Raw genomic sequence first — 24,963 nt, forward strand, 5'->3', positions numbered from 1 at the left:
TGGTAGGAATCCGATGAACATTCACGGAGTTATGACCGATTATTTGCGTAAAATAAGGTCGAAGGTCTGTCACGCCTACAGAGTAAACTCCTTTGAGGAATCAGTTGAAAATTGCTATGTAGATGGAGCAACCATTGTAGGAGTGCCTTTTTGTGGTTTGAAAGGAATCGGGATAAAGACCACGGAGATATGACACAAAACCCGACTTGTGTCAAAATTACGCGAATCGATTTTTATGAATAAAAAACTATTAGTTTTCGTGTCTATCAGGCAAACCGCTTAGAGCAATGAGCTGAAAATCAGTAGGTAGCTGGAATAATCATGATAGAAAGTCCTTGCAGTAGTACAGAAGAATTGGATTACAAACCACTGAGTTATGATTCGAAAGACAACTACGTGTAGCAAATGCGAGATCGAGATACTCTAATAGAACAGTCACCCTAATAAAGCATTCAGCTGCATTTACAATTTACTCAATTATATTACATTGCAAATTATTCTGTAGGGAATTCAGTTACAAACAAGTCACCCTGTAGTCAGATCAGCCAGAAGAAGGTACCTAATAGAGAGTTCAGCTACAAAGAAACCATCATGTAGAGAGTTCAGCTCAAACAAATTGCCCTGTAGAGAGATCAGCTAGAAGAAGTTACCTTGTAGAGAGTTCAGTTACAAAGAAACAATCATGCAAAGTGTTCAGCTACAAACAAATCACCCAGTAGAAAGTTCCGCTATGAACAGATCACACTGTAGAGAGTTCAGTTAGAAACAAGTCATGTTGTAGAGAGATCAAGTAACCTTGTAGAGAGTTCAGCTACAAAGAAACCATCACGTAGAGAGTTCAGCTCAAACAAATTGCCCTGTAGAGAGATCAGCTAGAAGAAGTTACCTTGTAGAGAGTTCAGTTACAAAGAAACAATCATGCAAAGTGTTCAGCTACAAACAAATCACCCAGTAGAAAGTTCCGCTATGAACAGATCACACTGTAGAGAGTTCAGTTAGAAACAAGTCATGTTGTAGAGAGATCAAGTAACCTTGTAGAGAGTTCAGCTACAAAGAAACCACCATGTACGAGAGTTCAGCTGCAAACAAATCACCTGTAGAGAGTTCAGCAGGAACAAGTCACCCTGTACAGAGATCAGCTAGAAACAAGTCACCCTGTAGAGAATTCAGCTACAAACAAATCACCCTGTAGAAAGATCAGGTAGAAGAAGTTACCTTGTAGAGAGTCCAGCTGCAAACAAATCCCCTGTAGAGAGTTCAGCTAGAAACAAGTCACCCTGTAGAGAGTTCAGCTAGAAGAAGTCACATTGTAGAGAGTTCAGCTACAAAGAAACTACCATGTAGAGAGTTCAGCTGCAAACAAATCACCCTGTAGAGAACTCAGCTACAAACAAATCGCCCTGTAGAAAGATCAGCTAGAAGAAGTTACCTTGTAGGGAGTTCAGCTACGAACAGATCACCCTGTAGAGAGTTCAGCTACAAACAAATCACACTGTAGAGAGTTCAATTACAAAGAAACCACAATGTAGAGAGTTCAGCTGCAAAAAATCAATCACCCTGTAGAGAGTTCAGCTAGAAAAAGTCACCTTGTAGAGAGTTCAGCTGCAAATAAATCACCCTGTAGAGAATTCAGCTACAAACAAATCACCCTGTAGAAAGATCAGCTAGAAGAAATTACCTTGTAGAGAGTTCAGCTACAAAGAAACCATAGTTCAGCTGCAAACAAATCACCTGTAGAGAGTTCAGCTAGAAACAAGTCACCCTGTAGAGAGATCAGCTAGAAACAAGTCACCCTGTAGAGAGTTCAGCTAGAAGAAGTCACATTGTAGAGACTTCAGTTACAATGAAACTCCCATGTAGAGAGTTCAGCTGCAAACAAATCACCCTGTAGAGAACTCATCTACAAACAAATATGCCCTGTAAAAAGATCAGCTAGAAGAAGTTACCTTGTAGAGAGTTCAGCTACAACAAAACCATCATGTAGAGAGTTCAGCTACAAACAAATCACCTGTAGAGAGTTCAGCTAGAAACAAGTCACCCTGTAGAGAGATCAGCTAGAAAACAAGTCACCTTGTAGAGAGTTCAGCTAGAAGAAATTACCTTGTAGAGAGTTCAGCTACAAAGAAACCACCATGTATAGAGTTCAGCTGCAAACAAATCACCCAGTAGAAAGTTCAGCTATGAACAGATCACCCTGTTGAGAGTTCAGTTAGAAACAAGTCATCCTGTAGATAGATCACCTAGAAGTATCACCTTGTAGAGAGTTCAGCTACACACAAATCACCTGTAGAGAGTTCAGCTACAAACAAATCACCTTGTAGAGAGATCAGCTAGAAGAAGTCACCTTGTAGAGAGTTCAGCTATAAAGAAACCACCACGTAGAGAATTCAGCTGCAAACAAACACCCTGTAGAGAACTCAGCTAGAAGAAGTTACCTTGTAGAGAGTTCAGCTACAAAGAAACCACCATGTAAAGAGTTCAGCTGCAAACAAATCACCTGTAGAAAGTTCCGCTAGAAACAAGTCACCCTGTAGAGAGACCAGCTAGAAACAAGTCACCCTGTAGAGGGTTCAGCTAGAAGAAGTCACATTGTAGAGAGTTCAGCTGCAAACAAATCACCCTGTAGAGAACTCAGCTACAAGCACATATGCCCTGTAAAAATATCAGCTAGAAGAAGTTACCTTGTAGAGAGTTCAGCTAGAAGAAGTCACATTGTAGAGAGTTCAGCTACAATGAAACTCTCATATAGAGAGTTCAGCTGCAAACAAATCACCCTGTAGAGAACTCAGCTATGTACAAACAAATATGCCCTGTAAAAATATCAGCTAGAAGAAGTTACCTTGTAGAGAGTTCAGCTACGAAAGAAACCACCATGTAGAGAGTTCAGCTGCAAACAAATCACCTGTAGAGAGTTCAGCTAGAAACAAGTCACACTGTAGAGAGATCAGCTAGAAACAAGTCACCCTGTAGAGAGTTCAGCTAGAAGAAGTCACATTGTAGAGAGTTCAGCTACAAAGAAACCACCATGTAGAGAGTTCAGCTGCAAACAAATCACCCAGTAGAAAGTTCAGCTATGAACAGATCACCCTGTTGAGAGTTCAGTTAGAAACAAGTCATCCTGTAGAGAGATCACCTAGAAGTATCACCTTGTAGAGAGTTCAGCTACAAACAAACTCCCTGTAGGGATTTCAGCTACAAACAAATCACCCTGTAGAGAGTTCATCAGCTACAAAGAAATCATCATGTAGAGAGTTCAGCTATGAAAAGATCACCCTGTAGAGAGTTCAGCTATAAGAAGTCACCTTTTAGAGAGTTCAGCTACAAATTAAAGCAACCACCATGTAGAGAGTTCAGCTGCAAACAAATCACCCTGACTGTAGAGAATTCAGCTACAAACAAATCTCCCTGTATAGAGACCAGCTAGAAACAAGTCACCCTGTAGACAGATCAGCTAGAAGAAGTTACCTTGTAGAGAGTTCAGCTGCAAACAAATCACCCTGTAAAGAATTCAACTACAAACAGATAGCCCTGCAGAGAGTTCAGCTAGAGTCAAGTCACCCTGTAGAGAGAATCCTGTAAAGAGCTCATCTACATACAAGCAGATCACCCTGTAGAGAGTTCAGCTACATTTCAAGTCACCCAGTAGAGAGATCAGCTGCAAATTATCCTGTGGGGATTAATTGACATGTAATAAATATATGCAAGAGTTCATAATATAATGAACTCTTGATATATGCATTATATATATATAATTTGTACATTTACTGATAAAATCAGAATGAGTTAAAATGTTTATAAAATCTGCTTCATCTTTTTCTTTTTCCTGTGGTAAAGAAAAATATATAGGTTAAAAAGTCCCAAAGCTGGCCATAGGCCGGCTTTGGGGTATACAAATACAAAAAGAAGTGAAATCTAATCAAAAACAGCCAAGCTGTAAAAAAAGGAGTGCGGCCCTTGAAAAGGCTATGGTGAAAATGTTTCATTAACAAAAGATAGAACACAGCTATATCCTGAGTGTTATGCTCCTTCGCGCCTTTGGCGCTTATAAGCTCCTGTTATTATTAAGGGAAGTTTATTAGTCCCTATGATGTATATAGTACTGTACTAAGTGTTTCTGCTTAAAAGTAGTCTTGAAATACTCTGTATAGTACCAAAATCCATAATGACTGTATTCACTGACTCTAATAGAGCATTCACCAAATTCGCAAAATTGTTATGTTATGAATGAAGAATTGCTTTACACTGAGTTGTTGGAAGTATGTGATGAATTGCAGTTATCGGTTACAAAAGAGGCACAGAATATTGAAGTTTACACTTGAGAGCAAGCCAAGAGTCTGGCTTGGTTTAAACAAAGAGCAGAAGGATTACTGCATCAAAAATGAAAGCAGTTTGTGCCACAGACCCAAGCCATCCTTCGCAATCATTACTAAGCCAGATCTGTTATCCACATTTGAAAAAGCCGGTTCACAACGCCAGCAACCACATGGGGGTGTGAACATGAAACTGTTGCAAGATTGGCATACATTGAGATGATGAAACCCATGCATACAAATTCTCAGTACAGAAATAGTGGATTCGTAGTAAGCACAGAGTATCCATACATTGGTGCCGGTCCTGATGGAGTGGTGCAGTGTGACTGCTGTGGATGTGGGGTACTGGAAATCAAATGCCCATACTGCGTCAGAGAGAGAACTCCAGATGAAGCACCCTATCTCAACAATGGTAAACTCTCTGAAAAGCATGGATGTTATTACCAGGTTCAGACATAACTGCTTGTTTGTTCAGCAAATTATGCTGACTTTGTTGTAGCTACATTCAGTGATGCTTCCCCCAATTTGTCATGCGAACGTATCTTTCTAAATGAAAGTTTTATAGACATGCTAAAGCTGCCAAAAAGTTTTTCAAAATTTGTCTTTTACCAGATCTAGAGTTACTTGCTAAGTGGTATTCTTGAAGGCAGTTATGCCTGATCAGACTGCTGCAGCTTCAGTGGTATCTGCTGAATATACATACTGTTACTGTAAGGAAGATAAGGGTGGTGAAATGGTTGGATGTGACAATCCTAATTGTTTACATGGCTCATGGTTTCACCTTGAATGTCTCAAGATACCTAAACCACGTTCCAGTAAGTGCAAACTGCAGGACAATGCCTGAGTTTTCCCGTAAACGGCAGCGGTCTAAGCAGTGACTTCACCTTGTGTTAGTTTATTATTAACTATAAAAGTTTGTATAGGTTTTTAATGAAGTAAATAATAACGTGACAAAGTTCATCTATTAATAATAATAATAATTGTTCAGTTACATGACTATTCTACTGGTACAACTGAAACACAAAGATTGTTCAGGGCTGAACACACTGATATTATTTTATCGATTGGTGGTTTGTCGCCAGGGTGTTTGGGCTTTAAAAAATCAATAGGGATATAACTCATCAAAATTGAGTACCTCTGACAGGTAGCTCCAATGACACGATCTATGTGTATCCGTACATTCGCTAACTTCCTTGTTGCCTCAACATCCATGGGTGAAAGTTGGGAGCAGCCTCTTGTAAATGATGGTATATGAAGTGTTGCCTGCATTCTGGCCACATCTTCAGCAATATCAAATCCCCGGTCCGCAAGAACACAATCTCCTGGAAGTAATTTGTTTAAAAATCCAGAGTTGACTGTCAAAAGTTTGTCACTGACCCTTCCACCCCAGGCAGGTGAAATGAAGCTTTTTACACCTTGTGGACACATTGCAATGAACACTTGCTGTATTTTCATGCTTGTATTGAGACCAAGTGGATGATTTTGCCACTAGATGACTAGGGGTTTCAATTTTAATCTCAAAACAATCAATTACTGCAACAACCTTAGTGCCATATGTTGCCTGAAAACAGCTGGACATAGTCTTCCATAATTCCTCTCTTTCAGGCCACTTGATGAGCCACTCCAAACGACAAGACATTATATCCAACATTTCATGGAAACGCCTACAGACAGTTGATGTACAAATTCCTAACCGGTAAGCAATGTCTTGTAATCCCAAGTTAAGCCTCAGTTTCATGAGCACTATCATGAACGACCTCCAATAGTATGAACGTTTATCACCTAGTGCAAAAGAGCCCATCACTAGTTCAAATGTTTATAACAGGAGAAGGCTAGTAGCTAACCCAGTGTACCTTGGCATCATGAGACATAATGTTGTTACACATTTTAGGTGGCCTTGGAGTTTGAGTTTCACCATCAGCTGTCTGTATTGCATGATCTATGAGCCCACTGTTTGAATTAAGTGACAACTGAGTGGACTGTCCTGTTGTTGTACTGGTTGAAGTCAAGGTACCGTTTGTCAAAATAAAGGTTGGGTTAGTGATCAAGGTACTGTTTGTTGTAGAAGTTATGGTTGACATAGTGGTTATTGTAGAGGTACTGGTTGAGGTACTAGTTGTTGTAGTTGAGGTACTAGAGGTAGTTGCCAAGGTACTAGAGGTAGTTGCCAAGGTAGAGGCTGAGGTACTGCCTGATGTACTAATATTTGAATTCATCTTGAAAACTCTTTTGTTCCTCTCTTTGGCTCGTGCTTCTCTTTCTGAGGCTCTTTCACTAGCTGCATGTACTACTGCCACATCTAGCTTGCTGTGTCCAAGTGCCAGTGTGGGGAACCAATCAACATTATGCTTATCCATTGTGTCAGCAGGCTTCCCTACAGAACATTAAATTTGATGGTGTGACAAATGTTAAACTCATGAGTATCAATGATATCAAATCATAGATTATAAATTTCCTAGCTACTCAGGAAATGTATAATCAATGCATATCAATGCATGCACTAGAGATGTATATGCACTTTCAATAGATACTGTACTCACTAGCCACAAAATGACACTCAAAAACCAAGACATTTGCTAGCTTCTCCTCTGTTAAATCCTCTCTTGAAATAGCTTTCAGCCAGGTCCTCCTTCGCTCTCTAGTAATGTCCAACATTTGCTGACCTTGATGCTGAATAATAGTCTCGCGTGGCCAGACCGCTTTTTTCCGTATACTGGGTGGGGAAAAAAGGGTCCAATAGCTGTTTACTTCTGAGCCATCCCCACATTCCGGGGACGCTAATTGAATAACATTGGTCACAAAGGAGGTGCCATGACGTCAGTAAGTTAACTAGAGATCTGTTTATCCTTTAAACGAATCTTAATTTGCTCCGATGTCTCTTTTATAGCGTCTTGAAAGTTAATCCTCATCATGTAACAAGACTCACAACCGGAGCAGGAGTGTAGGAATACTTCGTAGTTTACTGACGTCATGGCACCTCCTTTGTGACCAATGTTATTCAATTAGCGTCCCCGGAATGTGGGGATGGCTCAGAAGTAAACAGCTATTGGAGTTGCACCAGACTCTTTTTTCCCCACCCAATATACAGAAAAAAGCGGTCTGGCCACGCGAGACTAGCTGAATAATGGCTGGAAGCCTATAAAATGAACATTTAGTCTTGGATGACTTCTTGGAGCTGTTGATTATCGCACATCCAACCATATTTAAGCAACAAATAAACAAACAATTAATTCTTGAATAAGCCGTAAAACCTTGAATAAACTGTAAACCACGAGATACGCCACTCACTAACTACTGTCCACGTGTTTTGTGATACAGGTGGTACAGTAATATGGCGGCGGGGTGTGTCAGTCAACGTCATTTACGGTTACCATGGATATGCAAATGCTTATAAGATGCAAAAGAAGGGAATCAAGGGAGCTAGCAGCAGTAGCGTAATCGATAGCACACTGGACCATCACACTGGGATCCCGGGTTCGATCTCCCTTCAGGATTGTACTTTTTTTTTTTCAGCCTTTTTGGTTCACCGTTTTTTGTCTAAGTTCTATAAGGATATGAAATAGGGTGATACCCTTGCGTGATCGAACGCGAGATGCGGGGCTGCGTGTTCAAAATCACACGTGATCCACCCTAGAAACCCGGGCCCCTGACCTAGTCCCGCGTGGCCAGACCGCTTTTTCTCAGCACGGCGCTTATCGGTTAAAATTATAAGCGCCTGAACACCACTAGGCGAAAATGACAAGTGCACTTACTTTTCGCATCATTTTTGAATTCTTCTAGTTTCGTCCTACTGAGATTATTATTATTATTGTTACTGAGCAGACAGCACAGCTGATATGCTCAGGAAAAAAAAAGCAATCATAAAATGAATTTAGCTACGTAGTTACAAAGATTACAATTATTGAGTTTGCTTCCTTCTGCAGCCATTCCAGGTCCGGGGTAGTCTCGCGTGGCCAGACCGCTTTTTCTCAGCACGGCGCTTAGCAGGCGCTTATAATTTTAATCGATAAGCGCCGTGCTGAGAAAAAGCGGTCTGGCCACGCAAGACTACCCCGGACCTGGAATGGCCGCAGAAGGAAGCAATCTCAGTAGGACGAAACTAGAAGAATTCAAAAGTGATGCGAGAAGTAAGTGCACTTGTCATTTTCGCCTAGTGGTGTTGCCTTGTGTGATTAGAAGTCTCAGTCGCGATAACGTTCAGTTCACCACTGTTCAGCATAATATTGTTCACCACTGTTAACCGTACCTATTTATATGCATTTTTACTTTTCGTTTTGTGACTTTTCCTCTTCAGGTTTACTGATGGGCACTTGTACGCACGTGTGTAATAATTAGAATAGGACTCACGTGATTTCTAATGACTGCACGTTGTAGAGTGTAATTGTGAATCTTGTGTATATAACGCAGTACATGGTGTCAGAAGTGGCGAAACTAATCAACGATGATGTCTTCAGATTGTTCTACCTGAACAATTTATATTTGACCAGCCAGAAGAATGGCCTAAGTGGATAAGGCAGTTCGAATGCTTCCACCAGGCTTCGGGACTATCCGTGAAAGAAAACTCCCAGTGAATTAATACACTGATCTACTGTATGGGAGATACAGCAGACAATATTTTGACATCGCTAGGGTTTGACTGATGAGCGGAAAAGTTAAAACACAGTCGTAGAGAAACTAACAAACGACGTATAAGATTATCCACCATATATTAGACTTCAAACTACTGCATATGCAGAAATTTTGGCGAGCTGAATATTTGGCAATTCATCAATAAATTATATTTGGCAAAAAATTAATTTGGCAAAATGTATTATGTGTAAATATGCGTGTCAGCAAGCCTTTCTGTGACATGGATTTCCAGCTGGAGTTACATGTGGTGAAAAAGTGTACGTGGCTACCGGCTGTGGTATAAAATCAGGCAAAAGAAAACTGAAGATCGGAGTTGACAATTTCGAGGGCCACTCATCTTTCCAGGAAGAGGGAGCGCACAGCAACAATCTTGCGTGGAATATTATGCCCAATCACATTGCTTCCTTTCTCAGTGATGGCTACTGCATATGGATCAAATAAATTTTCATCCTCCATTTTACAAGTTGGATTGCAATTACTTGTATTTAAGAGTCGCGACGTACAAAATTAAATGGCTAGCCTTCCCATAGAGGCCAAACAGACGGAGCCATTGAAAAGAAATCTAGACTTGCCACACAAACCACCAGCCAAGAATAGCAAAAGTGGATACAGCTTTGATTTTCAGCAGGTATCTACACGCATGCAATTCTATTGCTTACCTATTATAATTATTATTATTACAGAAACACAAATGGCAAAATTTTAATTTGGCAATATTGTAATCATTCGCCAAATCGCCACAATTAATTCCACACCAAATTTCTGCTTATACAGTATCTTAGTTACAATCGTGGAATTACTAGAGACCATGATTTCAAACTTACTGTTCCTTTTACACAGATTGATCCATACAAGTTTAGTTTCTTCCCAGCTACCATTACATCATGGAACAAATTACCAAAATTGAAATAGTTAATGCTGCTTCAATTGACACTTTTGTTGACCTACTTAGTGATTTTACTTTTGATTAACTTTTTGTACTCATTGCATTTTATACTCGTTTGCGAGGTTTTGCAATCATAATAATAACAGTCAAGACCAAATTGGAAGAGCATTTTGCTAATAAGTGCAATGTCCTTTTCGAATGTGCCAAGTTCAGTGGTAGAGTACAACAACAAGGCGAGAGTGTAGAATCTTTTATAACAGCGTTACGTTCTCTTGTAGAACATTGTCAGCACGGAAATTTACGAAATGAAATGGTTAGGGACAGAATTGTGCTAGGCTTACGTGACGAAATTTTGTAAATGAAGCTACAGCTGGACTCCGAATTAACTCTCAAGAAAGCTACAGCAGCAGCCCAACAACATGGATCTGTAAGACAGCAACAAGTAGTAGTAAGAGTGGACAAATGTCAACAACCGTTGAGGCTGCTGTCCAGTTAAGAAGCCATCGGGGAAAGGAACAATAAGCCAGCCCAAGCAGGAGCAGTTTCCTTCAACACAGAATCCTTATAAGCACCAGTAACAACAGCCCATGTGTCCAATGTGGTAAGGCACCCTTTCACCCTAAACACCAGTGCCTAGCATGCAATGCAGAATGTCACAAGTGTAGAAAAATTGGACATTTTCAATCGATGTGTAGGTCTGTCTGAGGCCTATCAGAAATTGAAACAGAACAACCAGTTATGAGCCCATTTTCAATAAGCAACCAAGGCATGCAATTAAGTTTATAGCTTCTGTGGGGTGCCTACTTTTAACCGCGAAACCATGTTTTCCAATGGCTACAATGTATTTTAGCCTTCTCTTTCTGCACATGGTACTCAAACATACTGGATTTTTTTTTTTTTTTTAACAATAATTTGTGTTGGAGGCTGCTGTAAAGCTTTATAAACTTTTAACATTGCTCTTTAAAACAGTACGTGTTGGTAGTTCATACCATGAAATGTGACAAAAATATGAAGCAGTAGAAATAATTGCTCTCATATGACATCACTTGCGGCTGTAATCTAGAAAGCACAGAAGACAAAGGCTAGAACAGTAAGGAACCCTACCAGAAACAATAGTACAAAGAATACATCAATTACAATAATGAAACTTCAAGACTTGATGGTTAGATGAAGGGAAACACCACCATCAACGCTACCACACGTGACAACTAGGTTTACTTAGATGGTGAAGCAATATAGCACTTGCTAATGGCTACAAGACCAGAAATCATTTTAAAAGTTCACCACAAAGTTCCTACCTCACAAAAGAGCTCTGATTTTATTTGTTGTAACTGCTCAAGACAACTCAGCGCACAAATGATGTCATAATTGACAGGTCTATTAACTTCAGTAGAGGTCACAGTGCTATCCAACAAGGATCAATTAATATAGTGGTTCCAGAAGCTTCTGAAAATCCGTAGCACTAATTGCTACAACAAAGTGTACAGATCAACAGCTAATCAAAAGTGATGTCAAAATACATTGGAGCCTATGGAAAACAAACTTTCGTGGTTAATTTAAGGCACCCCAGTAAAGCCATACAAGAAACCAAAAGTGCACTGCATACTTTACCTTATTGAAAATGGACTGATAATGTTGTTACAATGCCATTTAGCTGTTAATAAGAGTAGAGAATTGCATGGTCATAGCACAACAGAGCGTAGTACGTAGAAGTTGTAAAAGTACGTAGGTAAATTTAATGTGCTCCCATTACAGACAGTTACATATCGTGGACTCCAATAGTTGCTAATTCACAATATACGTATGTTATAGAAAGTTGTATTACAATAATCACGTGTGCTTAAGAGTGAGAGAAACATATTTGGACATACCCACATGTCAGTATATCTGCTATACAGTAGAGTAGATACTGTCACAGTGAATAGAATATATTTAAGTGAACCCATTTGGCTTATTACAGCTACTTTTTAGGATCATATTCACCACTCAGTGATGAAATGTTGTCACAAGTCACCCAAATGTACAGTAACCCCACCCTTAAAAATGTGTAAAACCAAAAAAATGTCAGTCCAGTAGTCCATTCCAGTATTCCAGTCCAGTGATTAGACACTACCTGATAATGTTTCAACTACAAAGTCCTGGACTGCTGATGTTAAGGTGAAAGGAGTACCCATCTGCTTCAAAATTGATACAGGAGCAGATGTGACTGCTATACTCCTCAATGATTTGCCGACGTGAAACTCCACCCACCAAAGAAAGTATTTCATGGCCCAGCCAAGCAACCTCTAAAGGTGAGCAGTCAATTTACCGGCACATTGTTACATAAGCAATGCAAGACACAAGGGGAAATTTTTGTTGTTGAAGAAATATTATAGCCATTGCTAGGCTTTGCAAACATTGATGGCCACATGTACACAATTTATCAGGATCACTTCGTCCATACTGTTCGATTGTTTCAGAACTAACTGTCCATGATGGGTTGCTACATAAAGGCAACAGAATTCAGAATGTAATACTTTCGACTCTCCGCTGAAACATTCTCGATCAGCTACATAGTGGTCATCAAGGCATCACTAAATGCCGTGCAAGAGCACAACAAAGTGTCTGGTGGCCAGGGCTTAATGCACAGTTACAAGATCTCATGCGAAACCGCTTTCAATGTTGACGTTTGCGTCATAAACTTCCAGAACTGTTGATCACAACTGAATTTCCAACGTTACCTTGGAAAGAGGTTACCACCGACTTATATTACTTCAATAATGTGACCTACCTCCTTATAGTTCATTATTTTTCTCATTTCATAGAAAGTAGTAAGTTAAGTATTCAGTCCGGTTCAGAGGTGATTATCACACTAAGGCAACTTTTTCTCGCTATGGGGTTCCACAGGAAGTGAGGTCAGACAACGGCCCACAATTTTCTTCCCTTGAATATTCTCAGTTTGCAGCTGAATATGGATTGATCCATACCACAAGTAGCCCACAGTACCCTCAAAGTAATGGGGAAGCTGAAAGAGCTGTGCAGACTGTCAAGCAGTTCCTCAAGAAATGCAAGGATCCCCACAAGGCTTTTATGGTTAACACTCTACTCCTTTACATAATGGCTACTCACCATCAGAGTTGTTGGTGAACAGCAAGCTCCATACATCTCTTCCTATCATTGAGACCCAATTAGTACCCTGTGTCCCAGATTACGGTATCATTCAATGCAAAGAGGCATAATACAAGACTAACAACAAGAATTACTTCAAAACCCGCCATCGTACAAGCCCTCTTGATCCCTTAGACCTTGGACAATTGGTGTGGATCACAGGGAGGAGAGACAGTGGATGGTTATACAACCTGCAGAGACTCCCACATCATACTTAGTTTCAACACCAACAGGCTGTATTAGAAGGTAACGTCAACATCTTACTACAATTCCGGAGTCGCACAGTGACCCTGATATTACAGTCCAAACACCAGAAGAAAACAATACAATACAATACAACCTCCGGCCGCCCACAGACACCCGAACCACTAGAAGTGGACTTCTGTCATTTCCACCAAACCACCAGTCTGGAACACTTAGGAAGGTAGATGTAGTAGGTTGTACACTTGTGCGTAATAATTAGAATAGGGCTCACATGATTTGTAATGACTGCATGTTGTAGAGTGCAACTGTGAATCAATTGAATCGTGTGTATAGAACGCAGTACAGGCACTAGATTTCAGAGCTGTAGAGGCACGGTAAGAGCCCAATATACCTTGCTAGCGAAAAGATTTCCTCTATCCTCCATACACAATCAGCGCACAATAGACGATCATTGGAAGAATTTTGATCGACTAAACTCAAGGTCATGAGACCATTGAAATTTCAGCTCTTGATCAACTGGCCTCTCTACGGGGAATATAAAATTAATTTTCCAAACATTCTAACCCTGCTATTGCACTCGACAAGTTATGTGTCAGAAAGTGCTTAGATGATGCTACCCACCAGAGGAAATTCCTGGCAAGAACATATAAAAAGTGGTTGGATCCAGTTGATTAATCTGTAATGACTCACTTTTTGTGTGTCCACATCCTTGCCATGCCCACACAAGCAATTTTAGGTCATGCTTGTGATTGCGTTTGTCCAAGGACTCACCCACATTTGCTAAATTGTATTTGTACAATGTTTTCATCATTCCTTCAATGATGGTTTCTCTCTCTGGCATGGTTGGCAAAGACTCAAATAGTTTTGCACATGTCTTTGGAACCAGTGAAAGTACTGCCTTTTTGTACTATATGAAATATATAACACTAAGTGAGTTGTCTCGAGATGATTGATTGTTGATATCCAACCCTATAACGGAATATAGCAGTTGGCTTTGCTTTGTGTTATATTTGTCTCTCGCCCACTCTTTTACATGCTATATTTTTTATATAGCACTTGCGGCAGTGCTTTAACTAATGCTTAAATGTCTCTCAAATGTAACAAATTAAATTCAACATTATTGTGGTAGTAATTTAGAAGTTGTTTATCAGATGGTTACACCAATACAAGTTACAATACTTGTACATGCATATACACTGTACTACATGGTTTTCTATTGTGTGTGCAATCAAGACACACGGTAGTGTGTCGTGCGGCCAAAGAAGCCGGCACGCCCCCCGTGAGTATATTAACAGGAAGAAAGAAAACGCAATTTCACACCTATGTAGCTCTGTGATCCCATATCCGATTGGAACCAAATTTGCTAGAGAAGTGCCGGCCAGCTAGGGGAGTCTACACACCAAATTTGAAGAAAATCGCTCAGGCCATTTCCGAGATACGAGCGAACAAAATTTCGTTTTAATTTCTTCGTTTTTTTCTTCATCTTCATTTCGCACACTTCGCAAAATCCACCATAAAACACGAATGCGTGCTCGGATCGGGCTGAAATTTGGCACACTTAAAGGGCTCATTAAGTCGGATCTCCGTACCAACTTTGGTAGGAATCCGATGAACATTCATGGTGTTATGACCGATTATTTCCGTAAAATAAGGTCAACGGTCTGTCATGCCTATAGGGTAAACCCCTTGGAGGAATCAGTTGAAAATTGATATGTAGATGGAGCAACCATCATAGGAGTGCCTTATGTGTGGTTTAAAAGGAATCGGGATAAAGACCATGGAGATATGACACAAAACCCAACCTGTGTCAAAATTATGCGATCGATTTTTATGATTAAAAAAACTATTAGTTTTCGTGTCTACCAGGCAAACCGCTTAGAGCAATGAGCTGAAAATCAGTATGTAGCTGGAATACAAAGAAACCATCATGTAGAGAGTTCAGCTCAAACAAATCACCCTGTAGAGAATTCAGTTACTTACAAATTGCCCTGTAGAGAGATCAGCCAGAAGAAGTTACCTTTTAGAGAGTTCAGTTACAAAGAAACAATCATGCAAAGAGTTCAGCTGCAAACAAATCACCCAGTAGAAAGTTCCGCTATGAACAGATCACACTGTAGAGAGTTCAGTTAGAAACAAGTCATCGTGTAGAGAGATCAGCTACAAAGAAACCACCATGTAAGAGAGTTCAGCTGCAAACAAATCACCTGTAGAGAGTTCAGCTAGGAACAAGTCACCCTGTACAGAGATCAGCTAGAAACAAGTCACCCTGTAGAGAGTTCAGCTAGAAGAAGTTACATTGTAGAGAGTTCAGCTACAAACAAATCACCCTGTAGAGAGTTCAGCTAGAAACAAGTCACCCTGTAGAGAGATCAGCTAGAAACAAATCACCCTGTAGAGAGTTCAGCTAGAAACAAGTCACCCTGTAGAGAGATCAGCTAGAAACAAGTCACCCTGTAGAGAGTTCAGCTAGAAGAAGTTACATTGTAGAGAGTTTAGCTACAAAGAAACTACCATGTAGAGAGTTCAGCTGCAAACAAATCGTCCTGTAGAGAATTCAACTACAAACAAATCACCCTGTAGAAAGATCAGCTAGAAGAAGTTACCTTGTAGAGAGTTCAGCTACAAACAAATCACCCTGTAGAGAGTTCAGCTACAAACAAGTCATCCGGTAGAGAGATCAGCTAGAAGGATCACTTTGTAGAGAGGTCAGCTACAAAGAAATCACCCTGCTTCATCTTTTCTTCTTCCTGTGGTAAAGAAAAAAAATGATAAGTTTGGGGTATACAAATACAAAAAGAAGTGAAATCTAATCCAAAACAGCCAAGCTGGAATGAAAGAGTGCGGCCCTCAGAAAGGCTATGGTGAAAAAAGATGTGAAATCCAAGGTGGCGACCAAGAAATGGCTGTGATGTTAGGTTAATGGTAAAAATTTTAATAACGACAATTCAGATGAATTTTGTGCAAAGACCAAGCAGCACCAAATTCACCTGAATTGTTGTTATTAAAATTTTTACCATTAACCTACCATCACAGCCATTTTTTGGCCGCCACCTTGGATTTCACATCTTTTTTCACCATAGCCTTTCTGAGGGCCGCACTCTTTTTTCACAGCTTGGCTGTTTTGGATTAGATAATGATTATCGTGATAAATACTCCCATTATACATAGATTGTGGTGTGCACTTTTTCAGTAATACCCAAACCCTATAGCAATCAGATATTATTCCACATTTCAAATAACTTCCAAGTGTGATCATTTGGACATGTGCCCATAGCATTTAATTTACTTCTCATGTAATTGTGGTTACAGAAAAACAAAGACCACTCTTAAAGGAGCTGGACAACCATGTAGTACCACAATGGGCTACAATGTGGAGACAACTGGGAGTACAACTCAATGTTGCAAACCACTTGTTAAGAATTATTGAAAAAAATCACCCTAATGATTGTGAAGGATGTTGCAGTAAGATGTTACAAGAATGGTTGGATTCTAACAGTAATGCATCATGGGAAGTTCTTACTGATATACTAGCCAACTTTCAATTGGCTGATAATGTTACAGCAGGTAATTTATGCCTATAAAATAGTGTAAATAACAATTCTTCAATTGTATGATTTATTGACAGAGAATATTGTGGTCATCAATCAATTGTGGTTGATGGCTTCAATGAATCCTACTTTGTGGCTTACTCCCCATTTCAGTGTATATATACAATAGGGTTGAGACGAAGTATTCGAATAATCCGAAGCTTCGAAGCTGATAGAGGCTTCGGATCTGCCAATGCCCATTCGAATATTCGCACGCTTATATATACGCATGCGCACTGCACACAATCCATCCTTTTGTTTAGGAAAAAAATGGCGTCAGACGATAAGGACGGTGCAGTTGGAAATAAGGATGTGTGGAAGTTTTACACGAAACTTCACGACCGTAGGAAAGCCGTATGCACTATTTGTAAGAAAGAATTCGCCTATTTAGGCGGTACAACAAACCTCCGGAATCACCTCGCATCGAAGCACTCGACGCTTTACTGTCCAGACAATGAGATGACCATGACAGAGAACAGGAAGACGTCTACCCTTGATGGATTTGTAAGACCTGCAAAATGCAGTGAAGCACGTGCAAAGAATATAAGCGACCGAGTGACTAATATGATTGTTCAAGACCTACGCCCCATTCGAACTGTTGAATGTGATGGTTTTCGTAACTTGATGAAGTTCTTGGAGCCGGGGTATGTCTTACCAAGCAGAAAACAATTTACCGCTGATATCAACCTTAAACACGCAACTTACAAAAACCATCTGAAAGAAAAGCTACGTGAGGAAGCAGTGTTTATATCGTTAACTACAGATTTATGGACAAGCATCGCTACAGAAAGTTACATCACTGTAACAGCACATTACATTGATAACAACTGGGTGCTACAAGCTTTTGTATTGGAAACCTTACCTTTCCCAGAGCGGCACACAGGGATAAACATCGCACAAAAGTTGAAAGAAATGGTGGGAGAATGGGAGATTTTGGATACTGTCAGGATGGTTAGTCATGACCAGGGTTCCAACATGAAGGCTGCCATGGAAATTTTGCATAATGAACTAAACTGGCAGAACTTACATTGTACTGCTCACTGCCTTCAACTCTGTATTCTAGCTGGGTTTAAAATTAACTCCATTGACAGGCTACTTGCTGCTGCGAAAAAGATAGTTACACACTTTCACCACAGTGTGGTAGCTTCTGAAGCTCTTAAACAGAAACAAATTGAAATGAACATGCCTGGTAAAAAGTTAATCAACAGTTGTGTCACTCGATGGAACTCAACATATGAGATGTTAGATCGCCTGTTGAAACTCCGGTGGCCTGTAACTGCTGTTCTTTTGGATAGTAAGGTAACAAAACCCAGTGACAGGTACTTGGATTTAAAATCTGAGCAATGGAAACTAGTCGAAGAATTAGTAGAGGTTTTAGAAAACTTTAGTACAGCAACAACTTTTTTGAGTTATGAGGAGAATGTGTCAATGTCAGCTGCGTTTCCAATATTACATGGTATCATTGACCAGCTAGTGCCAGACGTATCAGATTCTGGTGTAATCAAGCAATTCAAAGAAATTGTATCATCAGAGATCTTTGAGAGGTTTGAACTCAATTCTCTTCATGCTGCACACCCAATGTTATTGACAGCTATCATTGACCCTAGATTTAAAAATCTCACCTTGGGTAGATACACAGAAAGTGAACAAGACTCCCTAAAGAAAGGAATCGTAGAGCTGATGGAGATGTATAAAGTATATGAAGAGCATGAGCATGGTTCACAAACTTCACATGAGCCTTCTCCATCTGATGTAAAGCGACCAAAGAGATTGACTGCTTTAGACAAACTCCTTGGTGAGGAAGCAGCAGTGGCAGAACCCTCCCTCAGCTCAGAGTTGGAAAAGTATTTGACTGAACCTCCTCCACCTAGACGAGACAATCCACTCGTATGGTGGCAATTGAATGCTGGTCGCTTTAAAGTTGTGTCATATGTGGCTAGACGACTACTGTGCGTACCAGCTACTACCACCTCTTCAGAAAGAGTTTTCTCTATAGCAGGTTTGACAGTCACTAAGTTAAGAAGTAATTTAAAACCAAAAAATGTTGATGCATTAATTTTTTTGAACAAAAACTTATCCAAGTTATCAATACATTAACTATTCAACTTATATAATTTACTGTTTTGTGTGAACTACTCAAACTGTTCTTTCGTCAAGTGTTTTTGTATAAACTATTCAACTGTTTTTTATATATTAACTTTTTTGTATTAACTACAGTATTCCTATTAAACTATTAAGTGTATTCATATTATACTTATATGACTATACTGATGCAGTTGTCATAAAAACTTCTCTATGACATACAGTACTAGTAATACTCTTAAATAAACTTGCATCCTACAGACTCCAGAAGTCCTGTAATTGAATATATGCATACAATGTTACAATATAACAGTATACTCAATTGCAAGAAGCTTCGAAGCTTCGGTAGTTGTCTTCCAAGAAGCTTCGAAGTGCCAGTTGAGATATTCGTTTCAACCCTAATATACAAGCATAAGAAAAATTAGAAATTTTAAATTAGAGTAGGGACAGTGTATAGTGCTGCAATAAAAATACTGAAACAAGCTGGGTTGGAGTAGTACGTAATGTCCAAATACTATAAAACAATAAGAAGTGAATTGTTTCAGTACTTTTTATTGCATTGTCCCTACTCTAATTTAAAATTTCTTTATACTTGTTTGTGAAGTTTTTTTGCAAGCTCATGACCACTTAATAGCTTTTCACAAAACCAGTCACAATATTTTAAGAGTTAATCACAGACTAGATTATGACTCATACAATAACAACTGATCAGTGGGCGTGGCTCTACATAAGCCTCAGTGCAGATAATAATGGATGTGGATTTGTGTATACCTACAGACTGACGAATGGGCATGGCTACCATATGTCTACAGACAGTAGTTTACATAAGTGGGCGTGGCTCACAAAAGAAGCAGGGCTACGCTATGACATGTTACTACATGTCCACATTGTTATACTTATTAATTTAGCACGTGGGGTCAGACCCGGATAATCTGTAAAGCGGGACCTGGATGACCCGACTCGGTTTTAACATCGTTACTTAATGACTTATACATTGCTAGTTTGTCATGAGTTGCTCTCACTGATCGATATCAATTACCAACTTTGAAAACCAGCAAGCCACGTGTGTTCAAATACTGTAGTTTGGTGCAATGACCACGTACGTGTATTCGAATAGTTTGATGCAATATGCACCAGTAGATGGAAGCCCTACGTACTTTAATCTATTAACACTCAGTGGTAGAACCTTGACTGATGGCCATGGTAAAGAAGGATAAAAGGTAAGACAATAGTGTAAGCATTGTATGTTTATCAATATACCAAAGATTTTCTTAAGTGAAATAGAAACGTTTCTGCAAAAGAATTAGGGCTGTAGCTGTAGCCGGTTTTCCACTACGTTTGACTGAAGGCGTAAAGCAGGTAGGCAGTGAAAATTCCATTGCTCAAAATTAAAAAAAAAAAGAATTAAAAAAAATCTGTAGCAACTTCATGGAAACGTTTCGGGTTGATCTGAAGACACTTTTGGGCTTAATTTTACCCAACCAATGCTGTCATGTTGTGTGAGGAAAAATTAAGGCAGGTATTTGGGTTATATTATATCACTGGCCATGCCCACACCTTTGATGTCCTTACTATACAGTACTATTGTACTGTATGATACTTTTATTGTACTTTGGATGAAAAGATCAAAGTGAAAAGTGTACTTTTATTTTCATATTGTACACCTGGCTGCACACTTCAAAGCTGGCAGGGTGCTGTATTTGTTTCAACTGTGCTGTATTTTGCCTTTGATCCCAATACAGCACTGTTGAAACAGTAAACAAGTTGACCAAAGCATGACCAATGCTAGACACATTATCACATTCCCTTCACCAAACCACTGCAATGTTATGAAGCCATTCAACAATTATTACATATCATAAACAGTTTAACACATAGAACAATGCCATGACCTAAACACACGTGGGCGAATTACCCTGAAAACCATTCTTAGCGAATGCAGTTAGGGAAGGAACAGAGCCTAAAGCATTATCAACACTACAAAATGACTCCTGTCCAGGTTGTAAAGCCTTCCAGTGGCCTTCGTGGTATCATTCCCAGCACCATACCATGGCTTCTTTAAATGTACTCTCACCCGCTAAACACGATAGCAAGCCTTTCTATAACAAAGTCACAGACTTACTCATGATAATGGGCATTAAGCCAGGCCTCAACCGAGAAAGAAGCACGTGACCGCTTATATATCGCTCTCGGCAGCTTAAATCAATTAAAGCTACGCCGTACTGAGCTAGCTAGCTTCATCACGCTGGTGCAGGCGAGTATGAATAATGCCTCGAATATAATCACTGAAATACAAACGGTCTCAAACTTACGCGAATAGGCACTTACCTTTTAGTCACTCCCACTCTTTGCAGCAATTACTTTAGTACAATAAACCAGTTAAAGTACCGCCATTGCTCGTGCAATATGGAAAAAATAGCACTCAGGTATGGTCTTGAACCTAATACAGCACTCGGCTTCGCCTCATGCTGAATTAGTCTCTTGCCCACGCCCTCGTGCTATTTTTTCCATATTGCTCTCGCGGCAGTGCTTTAACTGGTATGTATAATTTGCTCAGTGCTTTAGTTCAAAGCAAGTAATTTTGAAGTTTTAACTTTCTCTCATTGCTTTCTTTGCCAGCAATGGAAGTGCATGATGTGTAAGGTGTTGTGCAGTGAATTGGATGATGTAATATGGCAAGGGTTGTTGCACAATTTACTACATGACTTTGTTGTTCTCATTGCTTGAGAGAAGCCTTACAAAGGCAGAAGTATTTAGATGGTTTGTAGTGACACAAGCTACAAACTTCAGGTGGTTATAAATCAGGACTATTTAATTGGAATGACGGAGTAGAATACTGGAATGACTATTTAGTATAGGTAATCACACACATTTGGGTACAATTTTGGCTGTTACAAGTACAATTATTCCGTAATTGCATGAAAATGTGTGTGATTGCCTACTAATCACATAGTGATCACCCTTCATGGTTTATAGTACACATCTATCCAGTTCTGTGTTTCTATCAAGTGATTACATCATTCTTCCAGTGCTTAAAAGACTTCTTAATCTGATTGGTTTATTATCATATCATTTGTTGTTGTACTTAAAAGACTTCACATTTCAGCGATTCTGCTTGGCTACTCTAAATATCAAACGTTTGTTGCACATAAAAGGCTTCTATTATCAATTTATTTGGTTGGTTCTTTGTTTAATCACATAGTGATTTATATAGTAGGTGTGCAATTAATCCCAAATTGTATTGGTAGTTTAAAATTGCACTGTTGGAACCAAATGACGAATAGTGTTGCCATAGTGATAAATGCCCATAGCATAACCACATAGTAGTTGCTTGCAATGGTTGCTAGGTAACTGCTGCTAAGGTAAATGTGACTGCGCCTGTGATTACCCTTTTGCCATGATTAATTTTCAAATTTCTTTTGCTTAGTAACAGTTTACTAGCACGGAAAGTGGTCACTATGTGATTAATAGGCAATCACACACATTTTTGTGCAAATAGGGAATACAGAGGAACCTCTCTTAATAAACTCCCTGAATTAAGGACACAATAGAATAATAAGGACAAAAAATAGTTTGATCCCAACAGGCCTGGTTAATACATTTTTACCTCTGAAAGAGGAAAACCTCTATATTATAGCAAAAAGTGGCCAAAAATTCTGGGTCCCAAAATGTCTGTAAAAGAGAGGTCCCGCTGTAATTGTGCTTGTAACAGCCAAAGTTGCACTCGGCTTTGCCTTGTGCAATTTTTACTGTTACTCGTACAATTATTCCCTAAATGTGTGCGATTACCTATACATATATACCACTTTATTGTTGCACACAAAAGGTTTCTGTGATTCTGTTTTATTGGCTACATGTACTTTACAATGCAATTACTGAAACAAGCTATGCGATTTGGGATTAATTTCACTCCTACTACTGAGACTAATGTGTGGCAAACTAAATCACTATGTGATTAGGGTATGTAATGGACTGGTAATTTAACTGTAGTTTAATTGAGAGGTTGTAGCTATTTGAGCACTGTGTTATGCTATAGTATTGTGTACTTTGGGCCTTTGTGTGTGTGTTTAAAGCACAGTGCTATTTTAATGGAAGAAAAACAGCAGCAGTTGTCATTATCTTCTAGCACAGTGAGCCCTCTGTCAAGCATTCAATGTAGTCCCTCCTTCCTCTGGTACAGGTTAAAGTAGTTTGATATGGTATTGAAATTCGCACGTTTACTGATTCCACTCACCCATTTACTAATAGTGTTTTAGGTAGACATAGCCTCCCTTGGGTTACCTACTGTACTTGTCTCTGGTATTGTGCAAGGGAAGCTGCGCAAGTCTGGTTTGACCTTCTTTGCTGGGTCTACAAATAGTGCTGTAGTAGTGGAGTGCTGCAATATCAGAGTTTTGAAGTGTCATAGTGTTAACTTGTAGCAGTTTGTTGATTTTCTCCATCACCCACCTCCCTAGACTATTTCAGGCTGGTTTAGATGACTCCATTCCATTGGCTGGCTTCCCCTTGGGCCAACTAATGTGATAATGGGTTGGTGTTGTGTTATAGTTTTGTTTGTCTTAGCACAAACATCCCGGGAATGCAGGCAAGAAAATTATCTGCTTGCATCATAAGTAGATTCTACCACCACTGCAACAGGTACCAAGAATGCAGCTCACATGTTCTATTTGATCACGTATCCGAAATGTTTCACTCTGCCTATGTGGGTAGTATTATCACAGTACCCCCAACAACTTATTACTCCAACACTTTTACTGGTGTTTATGATTTACTGAAGCCCCTGTTAGTACTTGTACATGACCACTTGCAGTTAAAGGAAAAATTATAATTATGTTATTTATGTTATTGAGGTGTATAGTTATTTCCCAAGCATAGTTCTCTTACTTTATACTAAATTTCCGAAAGTAAAATTGTAAAATCATACGGTATGGTAGTATCGTATAGTAGTAGCAATCATGGAGGTTTGGGTTTTCTTGCCCTTCAATATCACCCAAAAAGAGCCTCACTTTTCCACAAAACAGCTTGGCGGTATTGGTTAAGCATAACCAGGAGTTTATCAAATCCTATGGACAAGGGAGCATGTAACTCCGTACACTACCAATACTACGAGCGAATTCAAACATGGTATGCAGTGTTACTATGTATATAATTGGTTATGCGCAATAGGCATACACTGAATGGGCTGCTACTCCACCGTCTTGTGTGAAGGTAGCAAAGCTTGTAAAGCTTGGAATAGTCAAACGGAGTAATTTCATGTGATTAGTGACTATAGAAAGACTGTCCTGCTAAGCCTGTAATACTATTCCTCCTGTGCCAGTGAACTTCATTTCCATAGCTTTGCTTTGTTGTGGAAAGGTGACATGTTCTCCATGTAATATCCTAATTAGGAAATTTTAAAAGTTACATATTATAGTACGTGGCAGCCATGTTTGAGTTTCACTGTTTATAGAGTTACATGCTCCCTTGTCTATAGGACTCGATGCGTCTCTGGCATAACCCATCCAAAAAAATGCCTTCAGAACAACCTCAAACAAGTTTCTATGGAATTTTAAACCTTTTCCATTATAACTGAATTTTCTAATGACTAAATGACTAACTGATGCTTTCGGCCAAGCATAACTCGACTTGTTAATGCTACAGGCTTGATTTGACATTACTTCAACCTGAGACATGTTTTTTGCCAACTGCAGCAGCTACAGTGCATACACCATGGAGTGTCCTTTGTTCTTTTTTGTGTATTATTTTTTTCTTTACTGCCTCAAAGGTGTTGATTCATGGTAGCGCACGGTGGCTTTAGTGCAAACTGACTGTTACAAGAATCATCTGTAATTTTAGTAGTGAGGTGGATTGATTGTAGAGGCCCTTCTCATACTGTTCTTTGTTGGTAACACTGTATAACAGGTAGAACATATATGTGACCCAATCTGGGAAAACCGGGCTTATCGCCTATTTAAAAGTATCGAGAAATGCCGGTTTTAAGTATTTAGTGTGTTGTAGCTCGCCAATGGTTGAAGCTATGTGTACCAAACTTTCACATGTTTTACACCAATCCCTTACCTTCCAGAGCATCCACTGTGCAAGTAGTCAACAACTAAGTTTCCCGCCATTTTAGATAGTT

The 24,963-nt window shown here is 39.5% G+C and overlaps 2 protein-coding genes across 3 annotated transcripts in view; one reads left to right on the plus strand and one right to left on the minus strand.

Annotated features, from left to right (window-relative positions):
- LOC136252397 (uncharacterized) overlaps positions 1–24,963 on the plus strand; it is a 54,745-nt gene that overhangs the window by 8,584 nt on the left and 21,198 nt on the right. The window contains exons 1-2 of one of the 2 annotated variants that reach the window (XM_066044821.1): positions 8,332–8,437; positions 16,486–16,740. In XM_066044821.1, coding sequence (XP_065900893.1) covers positions 8,374–8,437; positions 16,486–16,740 — 319 coding nt within the window. In that variant the 5' untranslated portion in view covers positions 8,332–8,373. Of the gene's footprint in view, positions 1–8,331; positions 8,438–16,485; positions 16,741–24,963 lie in introns of those variants that run through there. The other variant, XM_066044822.1, reaches the window with a different exon arrangement.
- On the minus strand, positions 5,307–6,965 carry LOC136253901 (uncharacterized). Its single transcript, XM_066046559.1, has 4 exons — positions 6,851–6,965; positions 6,412–6,684; positions 5,854–6,092; positions 5,307–5,798 (listed from the first exon to the last, which is right to left on the minus strand). Exons 1-4 carry the CDS (start codon positions 6,963–6,965, stop codon positions 5,307–5,309), a joined length of 1,119 nt encoding a protein of 372 aa, XP_065902631.1.

Source organism: Dysidea avara, chromosome 4, assembly GCF_963678975.1.
Source record: "Dysidea avara chromosome 4, odDysAvar1.4, whole genome shotgun sequence".
Classification (NCBI taxonomy): domain Eukaryota; kingdom Metazoa; phylum Porifera; class Demospongiae; order Dictyoceratida; family Dysideidae; genus Dysidea; species Dysidea avara.

Coding starts and splice junctions, on each gene's coding strand:
- LOC136253901 (XM_066046559.1), bottom strand. CDS start 6,965: ATGTTGGACATTACTAGAGAGCGAAGGAGGACCTGGCTGAAAGCTATT. Junction 6,685..6,850: donor TGAGTGTCATTTTGTGGCTA/GTGAGTACAGTA, acceptor AATGTTCTGTAG/GGAAGCCTGCTGACACAATG. Junction 6,093..6,411: donor AACAACTAGTACCTCAACCA/GTACCTCTACAA, acceptor CTTTTGCACTAG/GTGATAAACGTTCATACTAT.